Source organism: Scyliorhinus torazame, chromosome 16 (assembly GCF_047496885.1).
Source record: "Scyliorhinus torazame isolate Kashiwa2021f chromosome 16, sScyTor2.1, whole genome shotgun sequence".
Lineage (NCBI taxonomy): Eukaryota > Metazoa > Chordata > Chondrichthyes > Carcharhiniformes > Scyliorhinidae > Scyliorhinus > Scyliorhinus torazame.
This window is the reverse complement of record NC_092722.1, coordinates 81,234,916-81,251,661: the sequence shown is the minus strand read 5'-3', so window position 1 is coordinate 81,251,661 and position 16,746 is coordinate 81,234,916. Positions and strand designations below refer to the sequence as shown.

The 16,746-nt window shown below is 51.3% G+C and overlaps 1 protein-coding gene across 1 annotated transcript in view; it reads right to left on the bottom strand.

Moving 5' to 3' along the window:
• The window catches only part of lpcat3 (lysophosphatidylcholine acyltransferase 3), a 66,052-nt gene that overhangs the window by 33,279 nt on the left and 16,027 nt on the right, over positions 1-16,746 (bottom strand). Inside the window, 4 exon segments of the mRNA XM_072478676.1 lie at positions 273-310; positions 5,119-5,212; positions 6,014-6,120; positions 7,165-7,272. Coding sequence (XP_072334777.1) covers positions 273-310; positions 5,119-5,212; positions 6,014-6,120; positions 7,165-7,272 — 347 coding nt within the window.

Here is a 16,746-nt window from a genome sequence, read left to right as displayed (position 1 = left end):
TTTCACCCTGCCCCAGTCCCCTCTCTTTCACCAAGCAGGATCTTGACATACGACCCACAATGCTCCATCTCCCACCAGGGTCAGGCCATCTGATGCACAACTCCAAACTGACCCACTATCCCCCGGCCCAGGAGATCGTGATCCAGGTTGCCATACGTCATCTGCTCCCAAACTTCTCCCACCCCACCACCTGTCCAGGGAAGGTTTTGGTCGGTAACCCGGCAATGAAAGGGAAGGGAGGGGTCAGAGTTGAACGACTCGAGGAGCCTCACCTTGTCCTTGCCTCCATCATAATAGTCGAGCGAGAGACCTGTGGCGGAGTAAATGGGGGTGAGGGGTGTGTGGAAAAGAAACAAACTTAGAAAAGACCAGTAGATTTCATTCATTGTTACACTCATACAATTAACAACAGTAAGGTTATCAAATTTTACCGTACGAATGTTTAGCGATGGGAAAGTCTCAAATTGTATGTATTATTGGGATAATTTGGGAATATTTTATTGAGGTTGGAGTCTCTGTCTCTATGTAGTGTGATAGTGAGGGTCAAGAACCTGGACCGTTGGTCTCACTAAGGTGAACTGGAGGTCCTTCACTTTCAGTTGGATTTAGCATGCTTGGTTGTGTTTACAGACCTGACCAGAACTTTTGACTCAGCTAAGAGGCTCTTCAAAGCAAGAGTATGTACCTGTCAGGCAGGGAGGAAATGGTCGAGCGAGGGAACCGTGGTTTACTAAAGTAGTTGAATCACTTGTCAAGAGGAAGAAGGAGGCTTATGTAAAGATGAGACATGAAGGTTCAGGGCGCTTGAGAGTTACAAGTTAGCTAGGAAGGACCTAAAGAGAGAGCTAAGAAGAGCCAGGAGGGGACATGAGAAGTCTTTGGCAGGTAGGATCAAGGATAACCCTAAAGCTTTCTATAGGTATGTCAGGAATAAAAGAATGACTAGGGTAAGAGTAGGGCCAGTCAAGGAAAGTAGTGGGAAGTTGTGCGTGGAGTCCAAGGAGATAGGAGAGGTGCTAAATGAATATTTTTTGTCAGTATTCACACAGGAAAAAGAATGTTGTCGAGGAGAATACTGAGATTCAGGCTACTAGACTAGAAGGCTTCAGGTTCATAAGGAGGAGGGGTTAGCAATTCTGAAAGTGTGAAAATAGATAAGTCCCCTGGGCCGGATGGGATTTATCCTAGGATTCTCTGGAAGCTAGGGAGGAGATTGCTGAGCTTTGGCTTTGATCTTTATGTCGTCATTGTCTACAGGAATAGTGCCAGAAGACTGGAGGATAACAAATGTCGTCCCCTTGTTCAAGAAGGGGAGTAGAGACAACCCCTGTAACTATAGACCAGTGAGCCTTACTTCTGTTGTGGGCTATGTCTTAGAAAGGTTTAGAAGAGATAGGATGTATAATCATCTAGAAAGGAATAATTTGATCAGGGCTAGTCAACACGGTTTTGTGAAGGGTAGGTCGTGCCTCACAAACCTTATTGAGTTCTTTGAGAAGGTGACGAAACAGGTGGACGAGGGTAAAGCAGTTGATGTGGTGTATATGGATTTCAGTAAAGCGTTTGATAAGGTTCCCTACGGTAGGCTATTGCAGAAAATACAGAGGCATGGGATTCAGGCAGATTTAGCAGTTTAGATCAGAAATTGGCTAGCTGTAAGAAGACAGAGGGTGGTGGTTGATAGGAAATGTTCAGCCTGGAGTCCAGTTACTAGTGGTGTACCACAAGGATCTGTTTTGGGGCCACTGCTGTTTGTCATTTTTATAAATGACCTGGAGGAGGGCGCAGAAGGATGGGTGAGTAAATTTGTGGATGACACTAAAGTCGGTGAGTTGTGGACAGTGCGGAAGGATGTTACAAGTTACAGAGACATAGATAAGCTGCAGAGCTGGGCTGAGAGGTGGCAAATGGAGTTTAATGCAGAAAAGTGTGAGGTGATTCATTTTGGAAGGAGTAACAGGAAGACAGAGTACTGGGCTAATGGTAAGATTCTTGGTAGTGTGGATGAGCAGAGAGATCTCGATGTCCACGTACATAGATCCCTGAAAGTTGCCATCCAGGTTGATAGGGTTGTTAAGAAGGTGTACGGTGTGTTAGCTTTTATCGGTAGAGGGATTGAGTTTCGGAGCCATGAGGTCATGTTGCAGCTGTACAAAACTCTGGTGCGGCCTCATTTGGAGTATTGCGTGCAGTTCTGGTCGCCGCATTATAGGAAGGATGTGGAAGCATTGGAAAGGGTGCAGAGTAGATTTACCAGGATGTTGCCTGGCATGGAGGGAAGATCTTATGAGGAAAGGCTGAGGGACTTGAGGCTGTTTTCGTTAGCGAGAAGAAGGTTAAGAGGTGACTTAATAGAGGCATACAAGATGATCAGAGGATTAGATAGGGTGGACAGTGAGAGCCTTTTTCCTCGGATGGTGATGGCTAGCATGAGGGAACATAGCTTTAAATTGAGGGGAGATAGATATAGGACAGATGTCAGAGGTAGGTTCTTTACTCCGAGAGTAGTAAGGGCATGGAATGCCCTGCCTGCAACAGTAGTAGACTCGCCAACATTAAGGGCATTTAAATGGTCATTGGATCAACATATGGATGATAAGGGAATAGTGTAGATGGGCTTTAGAGTGGTTTCACAGGTCAGCGCAACATCGAGGGCCGAAGGGCCTGTACTGTGCTGCAATGTTCCATGTTCTAAGAGAGACCTGAGGCCATAAATGGTCATTGGATCAACATATGGATGATAAGGGAATAGTGTAGATGGGCTTTAGAGTGGTTTCACAGGTCAGCGCAACATCGAGGGCCGAAGGGCCTGTACTGTGCTGCAATGTTCCATGTTCTAAGAGAGACCTGAGGCCACGATGGAGAAAATTTGCAGAGCGTGCAGCAGTGCTTTGAAAGGAACGCTGGTGGTGGGGCATTGGTCGTCTCCCCCCTGCCCCCCACCCAAAAGGAAAAATTCAGAGGAGGCTGCAGACATCCGGTCCATTGCGTTTAACCAGAGGACTCGAGAGTTCTGGGGAATTGAGTTAACTAAATGTTGCAGAGAGTGGGACATCTGTGGACAGACCAGAGTTGTGACCCCTGCGCAGCCAGGCGCAGAGACGAGGAACAGTCTCTCAAACTGCCTCTCAAAAGGATGAGCAATGTTTTAAAGCCGATCAGGGTGAGTCACAGTGCAAAGTATTAAACTAGATTCCTGTCCCTGGCATTGAGTTCAAGGTAAAAAGTGTATATTGTTTCAAAATGAATCACTATCTTATTTGCACTGTGTTTATATTTCATCATTCATGCTTGGCGTTGTTCAAGTTTGTATGGTAAAGATTTATTTTTGATATTTCTACTTAATTCTGGGGTCCTGCAGCTTATTCATTACCCTTGGGACTTCAATGTATTCTATCCTTTCAATGATTCTGGTCTAACAAAGCCAGACCGGGGTGTTAGGAATTTTAGATGTATTGTATTATAACTATTTGGGGCAGCGAGGGTTACAAGCCTGGGTTAGAGTAGTGTTTATATCAGGGGAGGTGTGAGGAATGTTATAATTTCAGATGTATTGTATTATAGGTATTTGGTAAGGATTAAAAGCCCGAGTTAGACTAGTGTTCATAAAGGGGGGGGGGGTGATGAATATAGGAATTTCAGATCTATTGTGTATTATGTATTTGGTGCAGTAAGGGTTAGAACCTGGGTTATGCAGTCAGGTTTTAAAAAATCCGGGTTTTAAGGACAGCTCGGCCTTTTGGAGACACAGATGCAATTAAAGCAGCGCAAAAGTTGGACTAATGGATTTTTATTTATATAAAGAGGGTTCCTGGGGGAGTAGATAATTAGAGACATACGGGTGAATTCTCTGCTGGCAGGATTCTTCGTTTCTCCGTTAGAGCACCACTGTTGTAGAGTTGGGTGGCTACAATCCCATTGGCCAGCAGCAGAACGGAGAATCGTGCTGCCAACGACAGCTCACTGTGGAGACTCACTTGGCTGGGGAGGAGGAGAATTCACCTTATTGAGTTTAGCTTTAGTAAGATGATGTAGTCAATGGGAGGAGCCAGGGGCTGAAGCAGTCAGGTGAGTTAATTCCGTTTTCGATTGGGACGTGGACAGACAAACAGCTTCTCTAAAACAGCAAGTTTTGACTATATGTGAACAGGAGCAGTTTCTCTCAAAACAGTGAGTTAAAGATTTGCCTGTGAACAGGACAGGAGCAATTTCTCAAAGCTGGGCAGGTTAAACAGTAGTCTGACACAAGCAAGAAACTTCAAGTGTCCTGAAGGATCTCTCTCTCAAAGCAGTTTATCCAAGACATCTCTTTACGCCAAGTATTCCTGGGTCTGCTAAAGGTAATAAAAAATGTTTTTTGACCAGAGATGGTGTGGTTTTAGTGGACATAAAGATATCAGGTATGAGTTATTGTTTCAATATATTAAAACATTGTTTATGGGGTAATTGTAAACTATTTTTCTTGTGTTATGTTAAAGATACTTGAATACTGTGTTAGTAATAAAGTTTGTTTTAATCTACCATATCCCTATTTGGGCGAGTGAGGTATCCTTTCCTCATCGTCTTACAAACTTCAATTAAATATTGGAGTTTCTGTCCAGTATCCTAGCTACTGTTGGTGTCTGGTCCGGGATTGTAATAAAGGGTCAGGAGGGGCCGTCTGGGGAAAGTGTGGGGGCGGGCAGAGGAGGGTGGGGGTGAGGATTAATCAGTTTGGGCTTATACTTGCTGGAGGGTAGAAGCTGTCCATATGGAGTTTGCACATTCTCCCCGTGTCTGCGTGGGGCTCACCCCATGACCCAAAGATGTGCAGGGTGGATGGATTGGCCACGCTAAATTTCCCTTAATTGGAAAAAAAAAAAAGAATTGGGTACTCTACATTTTAAAAAAAATTTCCTCCATCTCAGACTCGTTTTGGCCAAATACCGAATCCTCAACAAGACTTTTCTTACTCAGGGGTTTAATAGACCGCACCCCTACCCCACACCATGCGCAAGTCAAACAATAGCAGAGTCAGTGCCAAGGGAGCGCCGCGCCGTCGGAGGGTTAGCTGCGAGGGAGCGCCGCGCCGTCGGAGGCTCAGTAACCTGCACGTCCCCTGACCTCTCCCGGACTGACCAATGAGCTTGAGTGTGAGGACACAGTGAGGCATTGTCCACTTGATGTCGTACTGGTCAGTGGCAGTGTAGTAGTAACCAGCCAGGAGGTATGTCTGTGGAGGAAGAGATCAGAGAGAAAGAGGGGCTGAGTATGAGGGCGATATCAGCCAACAGGAAATGAAAAATCACTTGTCACAACACAGCACCACATGGAAGAATACATTCAGTTTGTCAGTGTTCACTCCAGCCCCTACACCCTCCCTATCTCTGTAACCTCCTCTAGCCCCTACACCCTCCCCATCTCTGTAACCTCCTCTAGCCCCGAACACCCCTCCCCATCTCTGCAACCTCTTCCAGACCCCTGCACCCTCCTTATCTCTGCAACCTCCTCCAGACCCCTGCATCCTCCCTATCTCTGTAACCTCCTCATGCTACAACACCCCTCACGATCTCTGTAACCTCTACTAGCCCCCTCCAACCCTCTCCATCTCGGAAACCTTTTCCAGATTCACAAACTCTCCAATGCTCCTGCAACAGTTGCATCTGCTTCAACTTTGATTTCTCCACCATGTCCGATGCTCACAAATAGTGTAGAGGAGTTTTACTCTATATCTAACCCCGTGCTGTATCTGTCCTGGGAGTGTTTGATGGGGACAGTGTAGAGGAGTTTTACTCTGTATCTAACCCCGTGCTGTATCTGTCCTGGGAGTGTTTGATGGAGACAGTGTAGAGGGATATTTACTCTGTATCTAAGCCTGTGCTGCACCGGTCCTGGGAATGTTTGATGGGGACAGTGTAGAGGGAGCTTTCCTCTGTATCTAACCCCGTGCTGTTTCTGTCCTGGGAGTGTTTGATTGGGACAGTGTGGAGGGAGATTATTTTTAGCATAGATATAATATAGGGAGTAACCTTACCATTTGAAATATGAAAGTAGTTATGACACCTGTAATTGTTCTTCCTATAAGTCGCAAAACCAAGAACTGGAAGAGTACGCAGGCGAACGAATGAAACATCTGGAAACCTATTCAGGAAGGGACAAGGAGGGGGTCGAGAGGGAGGAAGCAGAGACCAGAGAGAGGGAGGGAGCGGGGGTCAGAGAGCGGGACAGGGAAGGAGCAAGAGGGGGCCCCCCAGAGAGAGGGAGGGGCAGTGGGGGCACAGAGAGAGGGAGGGGGTGGGGGGGTCACACAGAGAGAGCAGGGTGCGTGGGGCCAGAGAGCAGGAGCAGGGGGGCCAGAGGGAGGGAGCGGGTGGACCACAGAGAAGGAGCCAGGGAAGGAAGGACAGAGGGAATGGGAGCCAGAGAGGTGTACAGGGAGGGAAGGAGCGGGGTCCAGAGAGAGGGAGAGAGAGGAACAGAGAGGAGACATGGTCAGAACAAGTGCTGGAGATTGTCCATACAACACAGGAAATAATTTAATTTTGTCTTTAGCCCCCTTCAAACTGGTCGAAGAGCCTTGGTGAGTCAGTACTGTGTACCTGGTAGATGACGGCTGCCGCAGTATTTATGTGGCTGTTCCTTTATCATGAACAAGGGTGTGGAGGTGGGGGAGTATCAGACAATTGTGGCACAGTTGGCTAGAGCGGGAGCACAGTGTAGTTTCTGGTCTCGGTATCTAATGGAGGGTGCCCTCACCTTCAAAGGGCTAGAGATCCGCCTTGTTCTATTGAGTGGAACGGGGCGGGGTTGGGGCGATGTTCTCTTGAATTTTGTGAAACGCACCAAGGATCACATTGAAACATCTCTTAACTCTTCAGCAGTTTTGACCGGGTCTCACATGGCTGACAAGCTGTTTCCGACTCGTGAGTCTAGAACTCATTGGCGGCGGTGGCGGGGCAGTACTTCAGTGTAAGAGGGCGACCATTTTGGGCAGAGGCGAATCTGAGGATGCCGGATTGTCAGAGATTCCACACCGCGGTCGAAGGCTTCTTTGTGGGGGTTGTGCAGAAATGGTGCGTTGAAGCTCAGGATTCGCGGCATGTACGAAAAGACAGAGCACACATTCCCTCCCACCCTCCGCCCTGCACCTTCAGGCCCTCACCAGGGAGAGAGTCGCTCGCTCACCAAAATTAAAATATGCCATCCAGAGTCCCAAAGCGGTGTTGTAAAAGTGGATCATGTGAGGCTGCTTCCCGTAGAGGAACTGTCTGTGGAAAAGTGCAAATGGATATCCTGGTGGAGAGAAAATGAAATAGTTAATGACAAGGTGCAGCAACATTTACATTGGAGATACCACACCCCAATAGGCCATTCTAATGGAATCAAAAGAGAAAATGCTGGAAAATCTCAGCAGGTCTGACAGCATCTGTAGGGAGAGAAAGAGCTAACGTTTCGAGTCCAATGGTAAAAAAGGTATAGAAAGTGGGAGATATTTATACTGTGGGAGGAGGGAATGAAAGATGAGTCATAGCCACAGAAACCACGGGGAAAGTGCTAATGGCAGTCCCCAGGGAGAATGAAAGGTGTGAAAGGCCAAACAGCAGAGAAACTGAAATCAGAGGGTAAACTGAGAGCAGCACGGTAGCATAGTGGTTAGCACAGTTGCTTCACAGCTCCAGGATCCCAGGTTTGATTCCCGGCTTGGGTCACTGTCTGTGCGGAGTCTGCATGTTCTCCCAGTGTCTGCTGGGGTTTCCTCCGGGTGCTCCGGTTTCCTCCCACAGTCCAATGATGTGCAGGTTAGGTGGATTGGCCATGATAAATTGCCCTTAGTGTTGGGTGGGGTTACTGGGTTATGGGGATCGGGTGGAGGTGTGGGCTTTGGTAGGGTGCTCTTTCAAAGAGCCGGTGCAGACTCGATGTGCCGAATGGCCTCCTTCTGCACTGTAACTTCTATGACTAAGATGTAGGGGGAAGGGAGAAGCAAAGGGGAGAAAACGTAAGGAGAGGAGGGGGAAATATATAAAGAAAGACAAGAAAGAAATGCAACATAAAAGACAGTGAAAACAACAGGGTCGAGGTGGGATAGAGCTAATTATCTGAAGTTGTTGAATTTGGTGTTGAGACCGGAAGGCTGTAGCGTTCCTAACCGGAAGATGAGATGTTGTTCCTCCAGTTTGCGTTGAGCTTCACTGGAACATTGCAGCAGGCCAAAGACAGTCATGTGGGCATGGGAGCAGGGTCTTGTGTTAAAATGGCAAGCAACGGGAAGGTCAGGGGTCCTGAATGCGCACAGACTGAAGGTGCTCAGCAAAGTGATTTTGGTCTCTCCGATATAGAGGAGACCACATTGGGAGCAGCGAATTTAATAGACCAAATTGAAAGAGGTGCATGTGAAATGCTGCTTAACCTGGAATGAGTGTTTTGGACCTGGGATGTTAAGCATGGGAGAGGTAAAGGGGCAGGTGTTACACCTTCTGTGATCGCATGGGAAGGTGCCATGGGTGATGGGAGAGGTGTTGGGTATGGTGGAGGAGTGGACCAGATTATCTCGGAGTGAACGGTCTCGGAGGAATGCTGACAGAGGGAGTGAAGGGAAGATGTGTTTGGTGGTGGTATCACGCTGGATTATGCTTTTTCCTAATGGAATGCTAGCCTCTATATTTAGAGGATTGGAGGATAAAGACACTGGGGCTATGCTGCAGCTATACACTTGGGAGTCACTATGAGCAGTTTTTGGCACCACACCGTAGGAAGGATATTTTGGCATTGGAGGGCGAGCAACGTAGGTGTACTGTAATGATACCTGCATTACAGGGGTTGAGTTACAAAGAGAGATTATTCAAATTAGACCCGTTTTCCCTAGAATTTAGAAGGCCAAGAGCTGATATGATCAAAGTATTCAAGATATTAACAGGGAAAGACAGGGTGGATAAAGATTTTTTTTAGTACCCAATTTTTTTCCCCAATTAAGGGGCAATTTAACCTACCCCAATTCGCCTACCCTGCACATCTGTTTAGGTTGTGGGGCGAGACCCACGCAGACACGGTAAGAATGTGCAAACTCCATGGTCAGTGACCCAGGGCCGGGATCGAACCTGGGACCTGGGCGCCGTGAGACTGCAGTGCTAACCACTGCCCAACCGTGCTGCCCTAAGGGTGGACAAAGATAAACTCCCACTGGTTGGAGATTCTAAAACTAGTGGGAAAAGTATAAAAATTAAGGCTAGACCGTTCAGGAGAGATGTTGGGAAGAACTTCTTCACCCAAAGGGTGGTAGAGGTTTGGAACTCTCTCCCACAAACAGCAGTAGAAGCTACAATAGTTGTTAATTTTAAAATCAGAGATAGATTTTTGTTAAGCAAAGATGAGCTATGGGCCAAAGGCAGGTATATGGAGTTAGGTCACAGATCAGCCATGACCTCATTGAATGGCAAGACCGAATCGAGGGGCTGAATGGCCCACTCCTGATCTTAAGTTCATTCTGCCCCTCCCCTCCACGCTGTAAATGCTGCCCATTTCATTTTATTCATTCACAGGGGAGCCGCCATCTTGAACCCGCTGCAGTTCTGTGTTGTGTAGGTACACCCACAACACGGTTTAAAAAAAAAAAATTTATTAAAGTTTTCGCAAAATATCAACAACAAAATGTAAAAGGAACCCAATAGAATTAAATACAAAAAACAACCCCGTGCCCACCTCCCCCATACATAAATAATAAATTAACACGCCAAATTAACACACAGCAAATATATACACCCCCTCAGATCCCCCAGTATAGACAAACAAAAATAAAATAGAACCCCCCCAGCCCCCGGGTTGCTGCTGCTGCTGACCATTGTCTACCGTTCTGCCAGGAAGTCCAAGAACGGTTGCCATCGCCTGAAAAACCCTTGCACTGATCCCCTTAAGGCAAATTTCACCCTCTCCAATTTAATAAACCCCGCCATATCGTTGATCCAGGATTCCACGCTTGGGGGCCTCGCATCTTTCCACTGAAGGAGAATCCTTCGCCGGGCTACCAGGGACGCAAATGCCAGAATACCGGCCTCTTTTGCCTCCTGCACACCCGGCTCCCCTGCAACCCCAAATATTGCGAGCCCCCAGCCCGGTTTGACCCTGGATCCTACCACCCTCGACACCGTCCTTGCTACGCCCTTCCAAAATTCCTCCAGCGCTGGGCATGCCCAGAACATATGGGTGTGGTTTGCTGGGCGCCCTGAGCACCTAACACACCTGTCCTTACCCCCCAAAAAACGGCTTATCCTTGTCCCAGTCATGTGTGCCCTGTGCAGCACCTTAAACTGTATGAGGCTGAGCCTCGCGCACATAGAGTTCACCCTCCCAAGAGCATCTGCCCACGTCCCCTCCTCGATTTCCTCCTCCCACTTACCTTTCAGCTCCTCCACCGAGGCCTCCTCCTCCTCCTGCATCACCTGGTATGTTGCCGAAATCTTCCCCTCTCCAACCCACACCCCCGAGAGTACCCTGTCCTGTACAGTGCGTGGCGGCAGCAGCAGCGGGAATTCCACCACTTGCCGCCTGGCAAATGGCCTTACCTGTAGATACCTAAAGGTGTTCCCTGGGGGGGACGGGGGGGAGCCCATACTTCTCCTCCAGCTCACCCAAGCTCACGAACTTACCATCCACAAACAGGTCCCCCAACCTTCTTATCCCTGCCCTGTGCCACCCCGAAAACTCTCCATCTATTCTCCCTGGAACAAACCGGTGGTTCCCCCGTATCGGGGTCCACACCGAGGCCCCCACTTCCCCCCTGTGCCGCCTAAATTGCCCCCAGATTTTGAGGGTAGCCGCCACCACCGGGCTCGTGGTATACCTCATTGGAGGGAGCGGCAGCAGCGCCGTTGCCAGCGTCTCCAGACTCGTACCCTCGCAAGGCACCGTCTCCAGCCCCTTCCATGCAGCCCCCTCCCCCTCCATCACCCACTTGCGCACCATCGCCGCATTGGCGGCCCAGTAGTACCCACAGAGCCCACACAAACCCCATTATGCTCCTGTTGACCCGCCTAAAAAGGCCTTCGGGATAGGAATGGGGAGGCACTGGAACAGGAACAAAAACCTTGAGAGCATAGTCATCTTGACTGACTGCACCCTACCCGCCAGGGACAGAGGCAACGCGTCCCACCTCTTAAACTCCTCCTCCATTTGCTCCACCAGCCTCGTGAAATTAAGTCTATGCAGGGCCTCCCAGCTCCTGGCCACCTGGACCCCCAAATACCGGAAGCTCCTCTCTGCCCTTTTTAGTGGGAGCTCGTCAATCCTGCTCTCCTGGTCCCCTGGGTGAACCACGAACAACTCTCTCTTCCCCATGTTGAGCTCGTACCCTGAGAAATCCCCGAACTCCCTGAGGATCCTCATTACCTCCTGCATCCCCCCACCGGGTCTGCCACATATAGCAGCAAGTCGTCCGCATAGAGCGACACCCTATGCTCCTCCCCTCCCCGCACCAACCCCCTCCAGTTCCTTGACTCCCTCAGTGCCATAGCCAGGGATTCAATTGCCAGTGCGAAGAGCAGGGGGGACAGGGGGACCCCTGCCTCGTCCCTCGATGCAACCGAAAGTACTCAGACCTCCTCTTGTTCGTGGCCACACTCGCCATTGGGACCTCATACAACAGCCTAACCCACCTGACAAACCCCTCCCCAAACCCGAACCTCTTCAGCACCTCCCACAAGTACCCCACTCTACCCTATCGAAGGCCTTCTCAGCGTCCATCGCCACCACTATCTCCGCCTCCCCCTCCCTCGCCGGCATCATAACGTTCAGGAGCCTCAGCACATTCACGTTCAACTGCCTCCCCTTCACGAACCCCGTCTGGTCTTCGTGGATAACCTGCGGCACCCAATCCTCAATTCTCATGGCCAAGACCTTCGCCAGCACCTTGGCATCTACATTTAACAACAAAATCAGCCTGTAAGACCCACACTGCAGGGGATCCTTGTCCCACTTCAGGATCAAGATCAGTGCCCAGGACATCGTCGGGGGCAAAGCACCCCCTTCCCTTGCCTCATTGAAGGTCCTAACCAGCAACGGGCCCAACAGGTCCACATATTTTTTGTAGAATCCGACCGGGAAACCGTCCGGCCCCGGTGCCTTCCCCGCCTGCATGCGCCCTGTCCCTTTGGCCAGCTCCTCCAGCCCAACCAGGGCCCCTAATCCCGCCACCAGTCCCTCCTCCACCTTCGGGAACCTCAATTGGTCCAGAAAGCGGCCCATCCCTCCCTCCTCCAGTGGGGGCTCGGAACGATACAGTTCCTGATAAAAGTCCCTGAAGACCCCATTGATGCCAACCCCACTCCGCACCACACTCCCTCCCCTGTCCTTAACTCCCCTGATCTCCCTAGCTGCATCCCGCTTCTGAAGCTGATGCGCTAGCATCCGGCTTGCCTTTTCCCCATATTCATAAACCGCCCCCTGGGCCTTCCTCCACTGCGCCTCTGCCTTCCTGGTGGTCAACAGGTCGAATTCGGCCTGCAGGCTACGCCTCTCCCTCAACAATCCCTCCTCCGGCACCTCCACGTAACTTCGGTCTACCCTCACCATCTCCCCCACCAGCCTCTCCCTCTGCTCTCTCCTCGTGGGCCCTAATGGAGATCAGCACTCCTCTAACCACCACCTTCAGCGCCTCCCAGACCATCCCCACTCGGACCTCCCCGTTATCGTTGGCCTCCAGGTATCTATCTATGCTTCCTTGGACCCGCTCGCTCACCTCCTCGTCCGCCAACAGCCCCACCTCCAAGCGCCACAACGGGTGCTGGTCCCTCTCCTCCCCCAGCTCTAGGTCTACCCAATGCGGGGCATGATCCGACATGGCTATCGCCGCGTACTCGGTATCCTCTACTCTCACGATCAGCGCCCTGCTCATAACAAAAATGTTGATCCGGAAATAGGCCTTACGAACATGCGGCCTTGCAAATCTCCAAGGGTCCACCCCCCCCCCCCCCCCCCCCCCCCCCCCATCTGGTCCATAAACCCCCTCAGCACTTTAGCCGCCGCCGGCCTCCTACCCGTCCTAGACCTGGAGCGGTCCAGTGCCGGATCCAACACAGTGTTAAAGTCCCCCCCCATTATCAGGCCCCCCACTTCTGGGATCCGACCCAACATGCGCCGCATAAATCCCACATCGTCCCAGTTTGGGGCGTACACGTTGACCAGCACCACCCTCTCCCCTTGCAGCTTACCACTTACCATTACGTACCTGCCGTCATTGTCTGTCACAATGCTCGACGCCTCAAATGCCACCCTCTTTCCCACCAAGATTGCCACCCCCCAATTTTTGGCATCCAGCCCCGAATGAAACACCTGATTGCCACCCCTTCCTCAATCTTACCTGGTCTGCCACCTTCAGGTGTGTCTCCTGAAGCATGACCACATCCGCCTTCAGCCCCTTCAGGTGCGCGAACACCCGGGCCCGCTTAACCAGCCCATTCAGTCCCGTTATCAGCCGGATCAGGGGGCTACCCGCCCCCCTCCCCCGCCGACTAGCCATGACCCCTCATCGGCCAGCCACGCGCCCGCACCCCACGCCCGGCCCGTTCCCCACAGCGGCATACCCCCGTCTCAACCCCCTCTACTCGCTCCAACTCCCCGTTGACCATACCAGCAGCAATCCGGTACCCACCCCCCACCCAGGACCCCTCCTAGCTGCTTTGCTCCCCCCATTGCACTCTCGCAAGTCAGCTGACTCCTGCTGACCCCGGCCACTCCCGCCTCTCCTTCGACTCCTCGCATTGTGAGACTTCCCTTCCCCCTCCATTACCCACCAGCAGGCTCTCTGCCTCCCCCTTCCATCCCAAGCACGGGGAAAAAAACGCGCGCTTCCCCGTCCCGCCCCCTCTGGCGCAGCTCCTTTTACAGGCCCAGTCCCCACACCCCTGACTCGGGCCTCACCCTCCCCCCCTACCGGCCATCCACCCCCTACTCCGTTTACTTGCCCCCCCTCCAATAGCCCACCCGACAGACCAAACCAAAATAGTGCCCAACCCACCCTAACCGAATCAAAAAGAAACAAGAACAAATGTAACACAACAACAATCCCCGACCATCCCTGTGCCCGGCCCCCCATCCCGACCCTCAGTTTGTGTCCAGCTTCTCGGCCTGAACAAATGCCCACGCCTCCTCCGGGGACTCAAAATAATGGTGCCGGTCCTTGTAGGTGACCCACAGTCTCGCCGGCTGCAACATGCCAAACTTCACCCCCTTCCTGTGCAGCACCGCCTTCGCCCGGTTGTATCCGGCCCTCTTCTTCGCCACCTCCGCACTCCAGTCCTGATATATTCGAACCTCCGCGTTCTCCCACCTGCTGCTCCTCTCCTTCTTGGCCCACCCGAGTACGCACTCCCGATCAGCGAACCGATGAAACCGCACCAGCACCGCCCGCGGCGGCTCGTTAGCCTTGGGCCTCCACGCCAGTACTCTATGGGCCCCTTCCAGCTCCAGGGGCCCCTGGAAGGATCCCGCTCCCATCAGCGAGTTGAACATGGTGACCACATAGGCCCCCACGTCCGACCCCTCCAGCCCCTTCCGGGAGGCCCAGGATCCGCAGATTCTTCCGCCTCGACCGATTCTCCATCTCCTCGAACCGTTCCTGCCATTTCTTGTGGAGCGCCTCATGCGCCTCCACCTTTACCGCTAGGCCCAAGATCTCGTCCTCATTATCTGAGATCTTTTGTCTGACCTCGCGGATCGCCACCCCCTGGGCCGTCTGGGTCTCCAGCAGCTTATCAATAGAAGCCTTCATCAGCTCCAGCAGATCCGCTTTGAGCTCCCTGAAGCAGTGCTGGATAACCTCCTGCTGCTCCTGCGCCCACTGCATTCACGCTGCCTGGTCCCCGCCCGCCGCCATTTTGCTCTTCTTCCCTCGCACTTTCTTTGGCTTCACCACCACTTTTTTAGTCGCCCCGCTCCTGGTCCAAGCCATACACTCTCGGGGGAAGGTTGCAGTCTTCTTCCCACACCGGGAAATGTCGAAGAAATGCCGCTGGGGGCCCTGAGAAGAGCCCAAAAGCCCGTTCCAAGCGGGAGCTGCCGAACGTGCGACTTAGCTCTGCATAGCCGCAACCGGAAGTCCACCCACAACACGGTTAGGGAGGGAATTTCAGAATTCTGACCCAGAGACAGTGAAGGAACGGCTGATATATTTCCCAGTCGGGCTGGTGTGTGAGGTGCTTGGAGGGGAACTTGCAGGCGGTGGGTGTTCCCCATGTATTTGCTGTCCCCAGCCTGTCCTCTTAGATGGTAGGGGTGGTGGGTTTAGAGGGTGCTGTCGAAGGAGCCTTGGTGAGTCACTGTGGTGGATCTTGTAGACGGTACACATGTCTGTCAAAAGGGAAGTGCTGAGGAAGCGCTGCACTGTCAGAGATGATACCTTTCAGAGTTCCACACCTGCCAACTAGAGTGGGGATCTTTCCTGGGTCGAGGCACAACAGCTGTCCTTCAATGAACGTGATGCATGTGGGAGGCCGTGAACATTTCCAGTGCTCGGGGCCAGCATGTGTGCAGGAAGCGTCTCCAGCTGCAGCTCCTGGAAGCCAGAGTTTCGGAGTTGGAGAGGCGGCTGAGGACATTGTGGAGCATCCGTGAGGCGGAGAGCATCGTGGATAGCGCGTATAGAGAGGTGGTCACACCCCAGACTCCACAGGCAGGCATAGCGAGAAAGCTAGGCAGGCAGTGCAGGAATCTCCTGTGGCCACTCCCCTGCAAAACAGACATGCTGTTTTGGATACTGTTGAGTGGAATGACCTTTCAGGGGAAAGCAGCAGCAGCCAAATTTGTTGCACCACAGTTGGTTCTGCTACAGAAGGGAGGAGTAAGAAGTGTGGAAATACAATAGTTATAGGGGATTCAATTGAAAGGGAAATAGATAAGCATTTCTGTGGCCGCAAATGAGACTCCAGGATGGTATGTTGCCTACCTGGTGCTAGAGTCAAGGAGGTCTTGGAGCGGTTACAGGATATTCTGGAGAGGGAGGGCGAACAGCCAGTGGTCGTGGTACACATCGGTACCAACGACATAGGTTAAAAAAAGGATGAGGTCCTGAAAGCAGAATATAGGGAGGTATGAAGAAAGTTGAGAAGCCGGACCTCAAAAGGTAGTGATCTCAGGATTACTACCAGTGCCACGTGCTAGTCAGGTTACAAATAGTAGGATGTATCGGATCAATACATAGCTGAAGCGATGGTGTGAGGGAGAGGGTTTCAGATTCCTGGGGCAAAGGGACCGGTTCTGGGAGAGGTGGGACCTGTACAAACAGGACGGGTTACACCTGGGCAGGACCGGGACTGAGGTCTTTGGGGGGGTACTTGCCAGGGTGGTTGGGGAGGATTTAAACTAATGTGGCATGGGGATTGAAACCTACGTAAGGATTCAGAGCAGGGGGAAAATCAAGAACAAGAGAAAAAGACAGAAAGGGGAATAAGAAAAGTGATAGGCAGAGAAATCAAGGGCCTGTGTCAGATAATAACACTGTAAAAAAATAAAGTAGTCGGGAAGGGACGGGGTACGTTAAAAGGACTAGCCTTCAGATTTTGGGATGAAACAGGGAGTTCAAGTTATAAGGAGGCAAGTAGTAATTAAACCTGGTTTCAGGATTGTCTTTTGAGGTCAACCAAATAAGACCATAAGACATAGGAGCAGAATTAGGCCACTCGGCCCATCGAGTCTGCTCCGCCATTCAATCATGGCTGCTATTCTCTCATCCCCATTCTCCAAATAAAGGAAAGGAAAGAAAACAAACTGGGGTAAAAC